General features: G+C 45.0%; 1 protein-coding gene across 7 annotated transcripts in view; it reads right to left on the minus strand.

Moving 5' to 3' along the window:
• The window catches only part of flt4 (fms related receptor tyrosine kinase 4), a 267177-nt gene that overhangs the window by 192659 nt on the left and 60284 nt on the right, over positions 1-14234 (minus strand). For 2 of the 7 annotated variants that reach the window (XM_063053079.1, XM_063053078.1), the window contains exons 1-2: positions 1699-1945; positions 1430-1553 (exon numbers count right to left, since the gene is read on the minus strand). The exons of 2 other annotated variants lie outside the window; for them this stretch is intronic. In XM_063053079.1, the coding sequence (XP_062909149.1) occupies positions 1430-1553; positions 1699-1749 (175 nt within the window). In that variant the 5' untranslated portion in view covers positions 1750-1945. Of the gene's footprint in view, positions 1-1429; positions 1554-1698; positions 1946-10860; positions 10901-14234 lie in introns of those variants that run through there. 3 more of the 7 variants (XM_063053081.1, XM_063053084.1, XM_063053083.1) reach the window with 3 other exon arrangements.

Genomic DNA, 14234 nt, shown 5'->3' on the forward strand with positions numbered 1-14234 from the left:
CTCCCATCAAGTCAGCACTTTCGTGTATTCTGTAAAGGTTCTCCCCTCGTGTCCATTATCTCACAAGCCTTGCCATAATCCCCAAATCCCCACCAACCCCTTAGCTTCTGATTTGCTAAGTGGAAGGTCTATATCCACAGATGAACAGCCTTTTTTGGCCAAATAATCAACCCACTCATTCCCCTCAACACCTTTACGTGCAGGAACCCGTAAGAAGCAGACATGAAGACCAATACTTTGATTAGGAAATAAAGTTTAAAGAGCTTCCAGCATTAAATCCAACCTACTGCTGGAACGACCTATTTTAAGACTAGTCAAAATGGAAAAAGAATCTCAACTAATTATAACTTCGCAAGGACAGATTTCCTCCTCCCACTGTAAGCCCAAAATCATGGCAGCCAGCTCTGCAGTATGTACTGATAAATGGTAAGTAAGAAGTTTCTTAATTGTTACCTGTAATTCAGGCAGAAAAACAGCCAAACCAACATTCCCTGTTAAATACCTTTTGATCCATCAGTAAAAATTGTTAACATATCATAATAATTCTCCTTGACATATAGATGAATCAACAGACTCTCGGGCAAATCACAATCCTTGGATTTCACTAAATCATGCAACCTAAAATCAACTAAAGCCATTGAAAATAATAAAGGTGGGGTTACCGAAAAAGCTACAGTGGGACATATTGCATAATCCAGCATAGCCATATTCCCAGTGTGATGAGAACTCGGCCACCCAAAACTAAAAACACTCTTCTTGTGATGTTCCCAACAGTCGTCCAACACACTTTTAACAGGATGATCATTTATTTGCCCCACAAATTAATCCACCTTCAACCTCCGCAACTGTAAGGGTAATTGTCCCATTTCAACCAGTAAAGTTGAAACAGGGGACGACCTTACTGCACCACAACACAGTCTCAAAGCCTCTGCTTGTATCGCGTCCAAACATTTTATATTTGAAGATGAAGCTGATCCATAAATGACACAGCCATAATCATGCACAGATCTAAGTAAAGAAATATAAATGGTCAGCAGATATTTTCATGTAGCATCCCAACAATACCTACAGACACCCAAGGATATTTAATACCCCTTTATATTTGTCAATTATCTTACTAATATGGTGCTTCCATGTCAACTTATTACCCAGCCTCATGCTAAGAAATCTTACTATTGACTACATAATTTTAAATTAAGTGCAGGTCTATTGATTCTCTTTGTAAAACATATAACTTGTGTTTTATCTACAGAAAGCTTAAAACACCACCTATTTGCCCACTGTTCGACCTTATTAACCGCTAATTGCATCCTGCATACAGTTAAAATGAAATTTTCACCACTGATCCATAAAACTCCATCAACCGCAAGCAAAGTGATTTACCCATCTCAGAGAAAATCATAATATCAAATAATAACGGGCTACAAACACTGCCTTGTGGAGTCCCATTCGCCTCTTCCTATAGATGCTGCCTGGCCTGCTGCGTTCACCAGCAACTTTGATGTGTGTTGCTTGAATTTCCAGCATCTGCAGAATTCCTGTTGTTTTCTTACCTGCATAGACCGTCCAAATAAAAAACCAAGAAAAACAATTATATAGCCTTCCTTCATTCCCAATTTCCATAATTTAATTTTAATCCATAGCACATAATGCTTTTCCTATATCAAAAAATACTGACATTGCAACTTATTTGTTTACCTGGGCTTTCCTAATATAATCTTCCAAACATAAAAATGAATCCAATGTCATTCTACCTTTCCGAAATCCGCTCTGATAAAACACTGTATCACCTTTTTTTTTCCAAAATATAATTCAACCGCTCCATTACATACGCTGTACTGTATGAGTTTACATAAAGAGACGTTAGTGATGTTAGAAGGATGTGACGGGTGTTTTCCAGGTTTTACAACAGGCACTACGACTGACATTTTCCATGAGGAGGGAAGAAGGCCCGAACGCCAAATGTCACACGCATGCGTACTCGGAACCCGAGCTCTACCGCGCTAGGAGGCCTAATCGATTCACCGCACGATCGATCGATCGACCGCATGCGCACTCAATCCCTCAGCAATTCGGGTGCGCAAAATGCTGGAGAAACTCAGCAAATCAAGCAATCCTCCTCAATTCACAGAGCACTACACCACAGAAACAAACCATTCAGCCCATCTAGACTATGCTGAACTGTTACTCTGCCTGATCCCATCGACCCACCCTCCATGGATCCAAACTTCTTTTAAATGTCAAAATTGAACCCTCATCCACCGTTTCCACTGGCAACTTGTTCCACACTCTCACCACCCTCTGAAAAATTGCCCCCTCATATTCTCCTTAAATATTTCTCCTTTCTCCCTTAAACACCCCCACATTCCTCAGCCATCAGTGTATAGATGCTATCTTCTGTTGTCACAAACGTATGAACAAGATTAGACTGTTGGACCCATCGAGTCTGCTGTGCCACTTTATCATGGCTGATTTTCTTTTCTCAATCCCATTCTCCTGCCTTCTCCCCATAACTTTTGACACCCTGACTAATCAAGAACCTATACACTTCCACTTTAATGACTTGGCCTCCACAAGCCTCTGTGGTAATGAATTCCACAGATTCACCCCCCCCCAAAAAAAATTTTCCTCATCTCTACTTCAAAGGGACATCCTTGTATCATGAGGCTGTACCCTCTGGTCCTAGACTCCCCCACTATAGGAAACATCCTTTCTACATCTAATCTATCTAGGCCTTTCAAAATTCAACAGGTTTTAATGAGATCCCTCCTCATCCTTCTAAGCTCCAGGAAGTTCAGTCCCAGAGCCATCAAACACTCCTTTTGCATTAACCCTTTCATTCCCAAGATCATTCTCATGAACCTCCTCTGGATCCTCTTTTCTTTTCTTAGATAAAGGGCCCAAAATACCCACAATACTCCAAGTGCAGTCTGACCAACGTCTTTTAAAGCCTCAGCATTATATCCTTGGTTTTATTTTCCAGTCCTTTCGAAAATAATGCTAAAATTGTGTTTGCCTTCCTCACTATCATCTGACGCTGGAGGAGGTAACAAAGGCAGGGAGGGACATGTGTCCGACTGGGCACTGTCTGCCTCAGCTGGAATCTATGATGTTCATCTCTCTGTGGTATTGAAAGGTTTCACAAACAAATTTGAACTTGTGCTCTCTGATGGTGTGTTGTTAATTTCCCGCCAATCACAATTCATATTGAATAACCACTGGCCAGCAAGTATCATGTTTCCTCCTTGCAGCGCAACACTGTCTGGTACAGAAATTGTCAGGCATCTGACCACAAGTCCCTACAAAGGATTGTGATGACTCTTGAGAGGATCATCGGGGTCTCTCTTCCACCCAACAGAGGTATTTATTAGGGTTAGGTATGCAGGGCTCTTAGCATTGTCAATGATCCCTCCCGTCCATCCAACAATCACTTTGACCCCCCTAGCATCAGCAGCAGGTACCGTAGCATCAGGAAAAGGACTGTTAGAGTCAGAAACAGCTTCTTCCCCTGGGCCATGAGACTACTGAACTCCCTCCCACCCCTAAGTCTCATCATATATGAAGCACCAGTGGCATTATACTGTTTACTCTTTAACTTGTGTCATAACTTATTATTTGTTCCTTTAATTCTAGTAATATTACTTTATGTGTTGTTTATGTGAGTTGTATGTATGGTGTTGTGCACCCTGGTCCAGAGGAACATTGTTTCATTTGGTGATATACATGTGTACGGTTGTGTGTGAGTTATATGTACTGTGTTGTGCACCTTGGTCTGGAGGAACATTGTTTCGCTTGGTGATATACATGTGTACGGTTGTGTGTGAGTTATATGTACGGTGTGGTGCACCCTGATCCAAAGGAATGTTGTTTTGTTTGGGTATACATGTGTACGGTTGAATGACAATAAAGTAAACTTGAACTTGATTAGTGATGGGTTAGGGGCATAGTCTTGAAACTTGCATTCTGCATTAAATTTAACTGCTCCCCTCATTGCCATCATCAGGGAGGAGGTACAGGAGCCTGAAGACGCACACTCAATGTGTCTGAGACTAAGAGGGAAATTGGATCACCCATGATGAAATGGCAGAGCAGACTCAATGGGCCAAATAGCCTAATTCTGCTCCTATATCTTATGGCCTTACGGTCTGGAGGGGCCACTGCACAGGATTGGAAAAAGCTGCAGAAAGTTGTAAACTCAACCAGCTCTGTCGTGGGCACCAGCCTCCCCAGCATTGAGGACAACTTCAAAAAGCAATGCCTAAAGAAGGTGCCATCCGTCATTGAGGACCACCATCACCCAGGACGTGCTGCCATCAGGGGGGAGGCACAGGAGCCAGAGAATCCACACTCAACACTTCAGCAACAGCTTCTTCCCCTCCGCGGTCAGATTAACGAATGGACAATCAACACTACCTCACTACATTTTTTTCTCTTTTTACACTATTTATTTAATTTAACTTTTTCAATAATATACTTCTTACTGTAATTTGCTGTTTTTAGAATTAGTATTGCAATCTACCACTACCGCATAACAACAGATTTCAAGACATTTGCCACTGATTCTGATTTTCTGTAACCCATTCCACCGTGGTTTGTCCCTGAATAATCCACTGACTCTCTGTGCTTTCTCTCTTCTCTCTCGCCAAAGCCCCTCTCACTCACTGTCAGTTTGATTTGTCAGCTTGCCAGTCAAATTATGATCATACTATGAATGGTAGGGAAGTAGAGGAACTGGGGAACCAAGGAGAACATAGAAAATTGAACACTACAGCTCAATACCATATATAATGATTAACAGGTTTTAATACATTAAACATTAATACATTGTGTTGGCGCCTGGCCAAGTGGTTAAGGCGTTCGTCTAGTGATTTGAAGGTCCCTAGTTCGAGCCTTGGCTGAGGCAGCGTGTTGTGTCCTTGAGCAAGGCACTTAACCACACATTGCTCTGCGATGACACTGGTGCCAAGCTGTATGGGTCCTAATGCCCTTCCCTTGGACGACATTGGTGTCGTGGAGAGAGGAGACTTGCAGCATGGGCAACTGCTGGTCTTCCATACAACCTTGCCCAGGCCTGCACCCTGGAAACCTTCCAAGGTGCAAATCCATGATCTCATGAGACTAATGGATGCCTATATAATACATTAAACATTCTGAAACAAGGTTATAGAACATTACAGCAGAGTACAGGCCTTTGGCCCAAGATGTTGTGTTGACTTTTTAACATATTCTAAAATCAATCTAACCCTACATAACCCTCTATTTTTCAATCATCCATGTACCTATCTAAGAGTCTCTTAAATGCCCCTAATGTATCACCCCTGGCAGGGTGTTCCACACACCCGCCACTCTGTGCAAAAAACACACGTCCATCTCCCTTATACTTTCCTCGACTCACCTTAAAATTATAGCCTTGTGTATTTTCCATCAGTATGAGTGCACAGTTGATTGGAAGTGGTGGACAGGGTGCTGAAGAAAGTGTTTAGCACACTACCCCTCAGCAGTCAGGGAACTGATTACGACCGTTGGGACATTACATTGTGGTTAGTGAGTTCACACTTGGATTACTGTGTAGTTTTGGTCACCCTGTTATAGCTAAATGTGGTTAAACTGAAAAAAAGAACTGCAGAAAAGGTTTACAAGGATGTATGCCAGTGCTAGAGGGCCTGAGTTATGGGGAGAAATTGGCCAGACTGGGTCTTTATTCCTTGGTACGTAGGAGAATGAGAAGTGACTTTATAGAAACATTTAAAATTATCAGAGGCATAGATAATGTGGATAGTAACAGCCTTTTCTCCAGAGTAGGGGAGTCCAAAACTAGGAGACATAGATAAAAGATACAGTTAAAAAAAAGATTATCTTTATTTGTCACATGCACATTGAAACACACAGTGAAATGTTTGCATCAACGACCAACATAGTCCATCCCCACTGATCTCCCTCCTTCTACTTATCCTTGCATGCAGAACAAGTGCTTCACCTGCCCCTACACCTCCTAGCTCACCACCATTCAGGGCCCCAAACAGTCCTTCCAGGTGAGGTGACACTTCACCTGTGAGTCTGCTGGGGCCATATACTGTAGCCAGTGCTCCCAGTGTGGCCTCCTGTATATCAGTGAGACCCGACGTAGATTGGGAGACCACTTCACTGAGCACCTATGCTTTGTCTGCCAGAAAAAGCAAGATCTCCTTCCAATGGCATCCTCTACTGCCGCGACAAGGCCACACTCAGGCTGGAGGAGCAACACCTTATATTCCATCTGGGTAGCATCCAACCTGATGGCATGAACATCGATTTCTGGAACTTTCCGTAATTGTGTCCCCTTCACCATTTCCCATTCTTGTTTCCCTCTCTCACCTTATCTCCTTACCTACCTATCATCTCCCTCTGGTGTTCTCCTCCTTCCCTTTCTTCCCTGGTCCTCTCCTATCAGATTCCCTCTCCTCCAGCCCTTTATCTCTTTCACCAATCAACTTCCCAGCTTTTTACCTCACCCCTCTCCACCATCCCCCCTCCCCAGTTTCACTTATCACCTACATCTGGTACTTCTTCCTCCCCTCACCCCACCTTCTTACTCTGACTTCTCATCTTTTTTCCTTGTCCTGGTGAAGGGTCTTGGCATGAAGCATTGATTGCACTCTTTTCTACCTGGCCTTCTGAGTTCCTTCAACATTTTGTGGGTTCTGCTTTGGATTTCCAGCATCTGCAGATACTCTCATGTTTGTCAGTCCAAGTATGTGCTGGGGGCAGTCCACAAGTGTCACTATGCTTCCAATGCCAACATAGCATGCCTACCAATGTTCCCTCTAAGGTGTGTGCGTGTGCGTGCACACACATCTTTTCCTACTAGCCGGACAAAGGAATTTAAACTGCACACAAAAGGTTGTCATCCTCCACCTTGTTGACATGTTAAGTATATTTCACGATCATTCACAATCACATTTCCTTTTCTGGGTTCTGATGCAGACGGTGTTGACAACATAGAGTTTGCAATGAATTGTCTGCACATTTTAGAACTAGCTTATTTATACTGTTTTTATTGAAATTATTGATTCACTATATCGGATTTCAAAGAAGCAAAGGACATTAAGTGCTGAAGAACTGCTAGTTTATTTAAAGCGGAATAACTTAATGAAACAGTAAAAATTGCTACACCAGAAGCTCCTGAGGTCAGAAACATACAGCTACAAGAAATATTTATGTATACTTTGAGGTGGTACACTTTGGAAGGACAAACTCCAAGGCAGAGTACAAAGTAAATGGCAGGATACTTGGTAGTGTGGAGGGTGGAGGAGTAGAAGGATCTGGGGGTACATGTCCACAGATCCCTGAAAGTTGCCTCACAGGTGGATAGGGTAGTTAAGAAAGCTTATGGGGTGTTAGCTTTCATAAGTCGAGGTATAGAGTTTAAGAGTTGCGATGTAATGATGCAGCTCTATAAAACTCTGGTTAGGCCACAACTGGAGTACTGTGTCCAGTTCTGGTCACCTCACTATAGGAAGGATGTGGAAGCATTGGAAAGAGTACAGAGGAGATTTACCAGGATGCTGCCTGGTTTAGTGTGTATGGATTATGATTAGAGATTAAGGGAGATTAAGGGAGCTCTTTGGAGAGGAGGATGAGAGGTGACATGATAGAGGTGTACAAGATATTAAGAGGAATAGATAGAGTGGATAGCCAGCGCCTCTTCCCCAGGATACCACTGCTCAATACAAGAGGGCATGGCTTTAAGGTAAGGGGTGGGAATTTCAAGGGGGATATTAGAGGAAGGGTTTTTACTCAGAGAGTGGTTGGTGCGTGGAATGCACTGCCTGAATCAGTGGTGGAGGCAGATACACTAGTGAAGTTTAAGAGACTACTAGACAGGTATATAGAGGAATTTAAGGTGGGGGGGAGTTATATGGGAGGCAGGGTTTGAGCATCAGCACAACATTGTGGGCCGAAGGGCCTGTAATGTGCTGTACTGTTCTATGTTCTATGTTCTAATACAGAAGCTGGTGTTACCTGCATGTATTGTCACAATGCAAATGTGGCTGGAGAATTTGCAAGTGGGAAAAAGTAGAGTGGTATTTGGAAATCCCATAGAAGAGAAAATCTGCAGGTGCTGGAAATCCGAGCAACACACACGAAATGCTGGAGGAAGTTCCATAGATGCTGCCTGGCCTGCTGAGTTCCTCCAACATTTTGTGTGATATTTGGAAACCTGACTTTTTAAAGGGTCATTTAGCAAGCAAATCACGTAGGACAGTGTGCAAAAGATCCGGTGAGAAAATCTTTCATTACTCACTGCAGGCCTGCCAGATATGTTTTGTGAGAGTGTAGATGAACGAGAGCGAAAATGATCAAATCCAGAGGAGATCAACGTTCATACTGATGGTTATTTTATTTCTTTTAAACAACAAACAACAAACTGGACTTGGTAGTTTATTATCCTTAGAATAGCTTCAGGTTTACTTCCACTTAAAAATTCGCTGCGCAGATGTTGTTGTTACTGGGCAAAACAAATGCACAGTACAAGATTTTTGCACACTCTGGTCATTAAAAATGAGAAGAAATATTAATGCCCACACTTACTAACCCTAACCAGTATACCTTTGGAATGTGGGAGGAGACTGGAGCATCCAGAAGAAACCCACGCAATCATGGGAAGAACGGACGTACAGACTCCTTACAGGCTATGGTGGGGATTGAACCCTGGTCAGAGGTTGCTGGTGCTGTAAAACATTGTGCTAACCACTGTGCTACCATGCCACCCACGGTACTTATGAAGGTGCTTTTCAGGACGTAGGACAGCCCTGCGCCAGAGAGGCTGTTAGCACTGTACCAAAGTAATTCAGCTAATTACACCTATTTAAACTAATCCCATGGAATATATATAGAATCAGAATTAGGTTTCATATCACTGACATATGTTGTGAAATTCATTTTGCAGCAGCAGTACAATGCAATACATAAAATATACTATACATTACGATTATAGTAATTAAATATTGATAGCTAGAATTATGTAAAAATAGTGAAGCTGTGTTCATGGACCATTCAGAAATCTGTTGGCAGAGGGGAAGAAGCTGTCCCTGAAACATTGAGTGTGTAGCTTCAGGCTTCTGTGTATCTCTACGGATTGGTGATAACATATCCTCCTCGCTGACGATCAACACTGGTGCACCTCAGTGGTGTGTGCTCAGCCCACTGCTCTACTCTCTATATACACATGACTATGTGGCTAGGCATAGCTTCCCTCCTAGCGTGTCGCACCAGACAGTCAGCCATTCTTGTCTGGCACGTAGTGTCAGGGTTGGTCTCCTTTCGGATTAACCGGGTCACGATATGAACGTTCCTGACTCGACACTTTTTTTTATGAGGCCGAGTGGCTAGCTCGATGCTCAACCCGGCACAAATGGAAAGCGTGCTCGGGGGGTGGCCTGACTTGGATTCGAACTCAAGAGCCTTCGCTCCGGAGTCCGGTGCTGATGCCATTCCGCCACCAGCCGGCTCAAATACCATCTATAAATTTGCTGACAATACAACCATTGTTGGTAGAATCTCAGGTGGTGACGAGAGGGCGTACAGGAGAAAGATATGCCAACTAGTGGAGTGTGTCTCAGCACCAACCTGGCACTCAATGTCAGTAAGATGAAAGAACTAAAGGTGGACTTCAGGAAGGGTAAGATGAAGGAACACATACCAATCCTCATAGAGGGATCAGAAGTGGAGAGAGTGAGCAGCTTCAAGTTCCTGGGTGTCAAGATCTCTGAGGATCTAACCTGGTCCCAACATATCGATGCAGCTATAAAGAAGGCAAGACAGCAGCTTTGCTTCATTAGGAGTTTGAAGAGATGTGACATGTCAACAAATACACTCAAAAATTTCTATTGATGTACTGTGGAGAGCATTCTGACAGGCTGTATCACTGTCTGGTTTTGGGGAGGGTCTACTGCACAGGACTGAAAGAAGCTGCAGTGGGTTGTAAATTTAGTCGGCTCCATCTTGGGCACTAGCCTACAAAGTACCCAGGACATCTTCAAGGAGCCGTGTCTCAGAAAGGCAGTGTTCAATATTAAGGACCTCCAGCACCCAGGGCATGCCCTTTTCTCACTGTTACCATCAGGGAGGAGATACAGAAGCCTGAAGGCACACACTCAGTGATTCAGGAACAGCTTCTTCCCCTCTGCCATCCAATTCCTAAATGGACATTGAACCCTGGAACACTACCTCACTTTTTTGATATATATTATTCCTGTTTTTTGCATGAATTTTTAATCTATTCAATATACGTATACTGTAATTGATTTACTTATTATTATTTTCTCTATATTAAGTATTGCATTGAACTGCTGCTGCTAAGTTAACAAATTTCAGGACACATGCTGGTGATAATAAACCTGATTCTGATTCTGTACCTCTTCCCTGATGGTAGCAATAAGAAGAGGGCATGTCCTGGGTGATATGGGTCTTTAATGATGGATGCCGCCTGTCTTGAGTGTGTCACGTTTTGAAGATGACCCACACACAAATTGCTGGAGGACATTCAATGTGTATAAATACCAGTGGGATAACACAGCGTACACACCCCCCCACTGGTGATAGTACACTTGTTTAATGTCAAAGTCACTGCGACACAGACATCAGGGTGGGGAGTATTTAGTGGGGGGCAGAGCTGTAAACAGCGGGGAAGAGCCAGGGAGGGGCTGAGGAAATGTTTCTTCGCTGCGAGTTTCTGGGATTTGGAACTTGATGTGGTGGGAGTAGCTTCGCCCAAAATGCTGGAGGAACTCAGCAGGTCAGGCAGCATGGACGGAGTGGAATAAGGGGTCGACATGTCGGGCCGAGGCCGTTGATCACGACGGGTGTCTGTTGCCTGACCTGCTGCGTGCGTTACTCTGGGTTTCTGGTGCTGAGAAGGTGTTGGAACCCCGTCCCGGATTCTGGCCACACTCCGCAGTTCATTCCGTGCACTGCGCTCCGCTGCCAGCTCTTGCGGAGAGCCGCGTCTCTCTCTGTGCGGACCGCTGGTGCGGTGGCGCTGCTTCGACGGTGTTGTTTTCAGTCTAGTCTCTGACCCCGTCCCTGTCGCTCTCGCTGCAGCTGCCCCGTGCCAACAGTCTGCTGATGTTTGAAGTATTGGATGTCCGGCTCACGGTGAAGGTCACCGGGCCACGGAACAGACCTCCTGTCTGAACGCTGCCCCTCCCGAGGCCCGGACTGGGGGAGACGGGGGAATGGGGGAAGGAGGAGGGGCCCGGGGTTGGAGACCAAGGCGGGGAAAACAAGAGAAGTGTTGGGGGCGGGGGAAGAGACTCTCCCTGCTACTGTCCTGCATCCTCCCTCCCTCCTGTGTAACCTGTCTTTTGCACTCTGCCCCAAGCTCCCTGCCTATCCCCTCTCCCGTCTCTGCCTAAACCCCACTCCTTGCCCTCTTCCCCTCCGAGCAGAACCTCGCCTCCCTCCCTGCTTAACCTTAAGACCATAAGACATAGGAGCAGACTTAGGCCATTCAGCCCATCGAGTCTGTTCCGCCATTCCATCATGGCTGATCTCAGATCCCACTCAGCCCCATACACCTGCTTTCTCACCATATCCTCTGATGCCCTGACCGATCGGGAAACTATCAACTTCCTCCTTAAATGTACCCACAGACTTGGTCTCCACCGCAGTCTGTGGCAGAGCATTCCACAGATTCACCACTCTCTGGCTAAAAAAAAAAAATCCTCCTTACCTCTGTTCTGAAGGGTCACCCCTCAATGTTGAGGTTGTGTCCTCTAGTTCTGGACACCCCCACCAGAGGAAACATCCTCTCCACGTCCACCTTTCAACATTCGGTCGGTTTCAGTTTCAGTGACATCCCCTTGCATTTCTCTGAATTCCAGTGAGTACAGGCCCAAAGCCCACTCCCCTCTCCTCCCCTCCTCTCCCTGCTTAAACCCACTGCCCGCCCCACACTCCACTCATTTCACATTTCACTGTTTCGACATTTCGACGACTGGAATGGAAGAGCCACTGCACGGGATCGGAAAAAGTTGCAGAAAGTTGTAAGTTCATCCGGCCCCATCAAGGACACTAGCCTCCCGAGCGTCCAGGACGCTAGCCTCTAGAGCGTCATGGACACCTTCAAAAGGTGATGCCTGCAAAAGGTGGCGTCCATCATAAGGACGTCCGTCACACGGTATGTCCTCTTCTCATAGTTACGGTCGGGGAAGAGGTAGAGGACCCTGAAGACTCACACTTAGTGTTGCACAAACAGCTTCTTCCCGGTGCCGTCAGATTTCTGGGTGGATAATGAACCCATGAACACCACCTCACTATTCTTCTCTCTCTTGCATTGTTTATTCTTTTATATATAATTATTGTAATTACAGTTTTTATAATGTATTGCAATGTACTGCTGCCTCAAGACAGGGCATATGTCAGAGATAGTAAACCTGATTCTGTTTATATGATCGTGAGTGTGTGTGTGTGATGTTGGTGGGTGTGTACATATGTGATGACTGTGTCCCTAAATCTGTGTGTGTTTTGCGCTTTGCATTTCCCTTTTCCTGTTCTGGGGATAAATACAGGGAGAATCTTCCCGACCATCTGTGCTGTTTTCCGAACTGGAAAACGAACAGTGGCGGATTGCTTCCTCTTGTGCTGCAGCCGGTAGTGATTCCAAGGAGACTCATTTGAACCTGCTCCGATCTGAGGCAAGTCTTGATCCACCAGGGCAGCTCTCCACTGTAAACAGGGTCACGCCACTCAAGGATCTCCAAGCCCAATGTGGAAGGAAGTGTTGCTGAAGGGACCAATGAACCTTATACAGTGATTTTAATCATCTTCCGATGTCGTCGTTGCCTCTAAACCTTGTGAACACATCTATTGTAGGTTAACTTGATCGAAATTTATTATTCAAGCTCTTGAGGCTCTCCTTTGGTCGAAGTCGACTGTGAATGTTGCATCCTACCTGTCATATGCAAGCCAGGACAGTCTGATATGGAGAGCAAGCTGTTGCCCATGCAGCAGGCTCCCCCTCTCCCTGCAGCTGATGTAGTCCAAAAGGAACCGCAGAGACCGATAACAAGAGTTGCCAGTCAGTGTTGAACTCAACATAGGGCTGCCTTAGGGCCTCCAGATCTGAATTTTTCCTCGAGGTTTACTCCTGAAGCTTTCTCCATGAGTGGGTATAGCCGCAACACCGTGGAAGTTTGAGATCAGAGTTTTCCTTCTAGATGAGCTTGTCGAGGGGAATGGCCACAGCGGTGCACTGCAACGGTTGCCTATTCCCTTTCTCCCTCCTGACGGTCACCCAGTTAACTGTGTCCTGCATCTTGGGTGTAACTACCTCCATGTCTGTCAGCTCCTTAACCTCCGAATGATCCAAAATTCATCCAGTTCCAGTTCCAGCTCCAGCTCCTTAACACAGTCTGTTAGAAGCTGCAGCTGGATGCACTTCTCGCAAGTGTAGTCATTAGGGACACTGGAAATCTCCCTACCTTCCCAAATCCTGTAAGAAGAGCATTCCAGTATCCTGCCTGGCATCCTCCACTGCTCTAAATGTGCAATAAGAATTTTTTTAAAAATGAAAAAAATCTACATCCCTCCTGGCCTCAATTTTCCACTCCAACATTGGCCCACTCCCACAATGACTGCTCCGCTTAAGCCCAACTTCTTATTATTGGTCCCTGACAAGTGCCTGATTATGCACAATCGAGCATCTCCTTGGGACTATGGCACGCCAACTGCCCCTGCTCACTTCTTTTAACCTCCCTCTCCCCCTACGCAATCCAGTGTCTCCTTGGGATTGTGGAAAGTTTTTGTGCACAGGGAATGGTGGGTTTGCAGAATGCACTGCCAGGGGTGGTGGTGATTAGGGACAGACAGATACACTGAAGATATTTTAGAGATTCTCAGATGGGCACATGGATAATAGAAAAAATGTGGAGCTACGTAGGACGGAAGGGTTAGATTGATCTTAGAGAAGGTTTAAAGGCTAGTATAATATGATGGGCCGAAGGGCCTGTATTGTGCTGTAAAGTTCTATGTTCTTGAACACCCACACTAAATGCTGGAATAACTCAGCACGTCAAGTAGTATCTATAGAGAAAAATGACCAGATAACATTTCGGGCTGAGACCCTTCATCAGATCGTGTAGAATGGTTATTTTTATAGAGTAAAGGACAGGCCTTCTCTCCTCAGTTGGTCAGCCGGCTCCATGGTGAGACAACGAACACAGGTGCTGGGGTATCACAACAGGAGGAGGGTC

The sequence above is a fragment of the Mobula hypostoma genome, chromosome 7, assembly GCF_963921235.1.
Source record: "Mobula hypostoma chromosome 7, sMobHyp1.1, whole genome shotgun sequence".
Classification (NCBI taxonomy): domain Eukaryota; kingdom Metazoa; phylum Chordata; class Chondrichthyes; order Myliobatiformes; family Myliobatidae; genus Mobula; species Mobula hypostoma.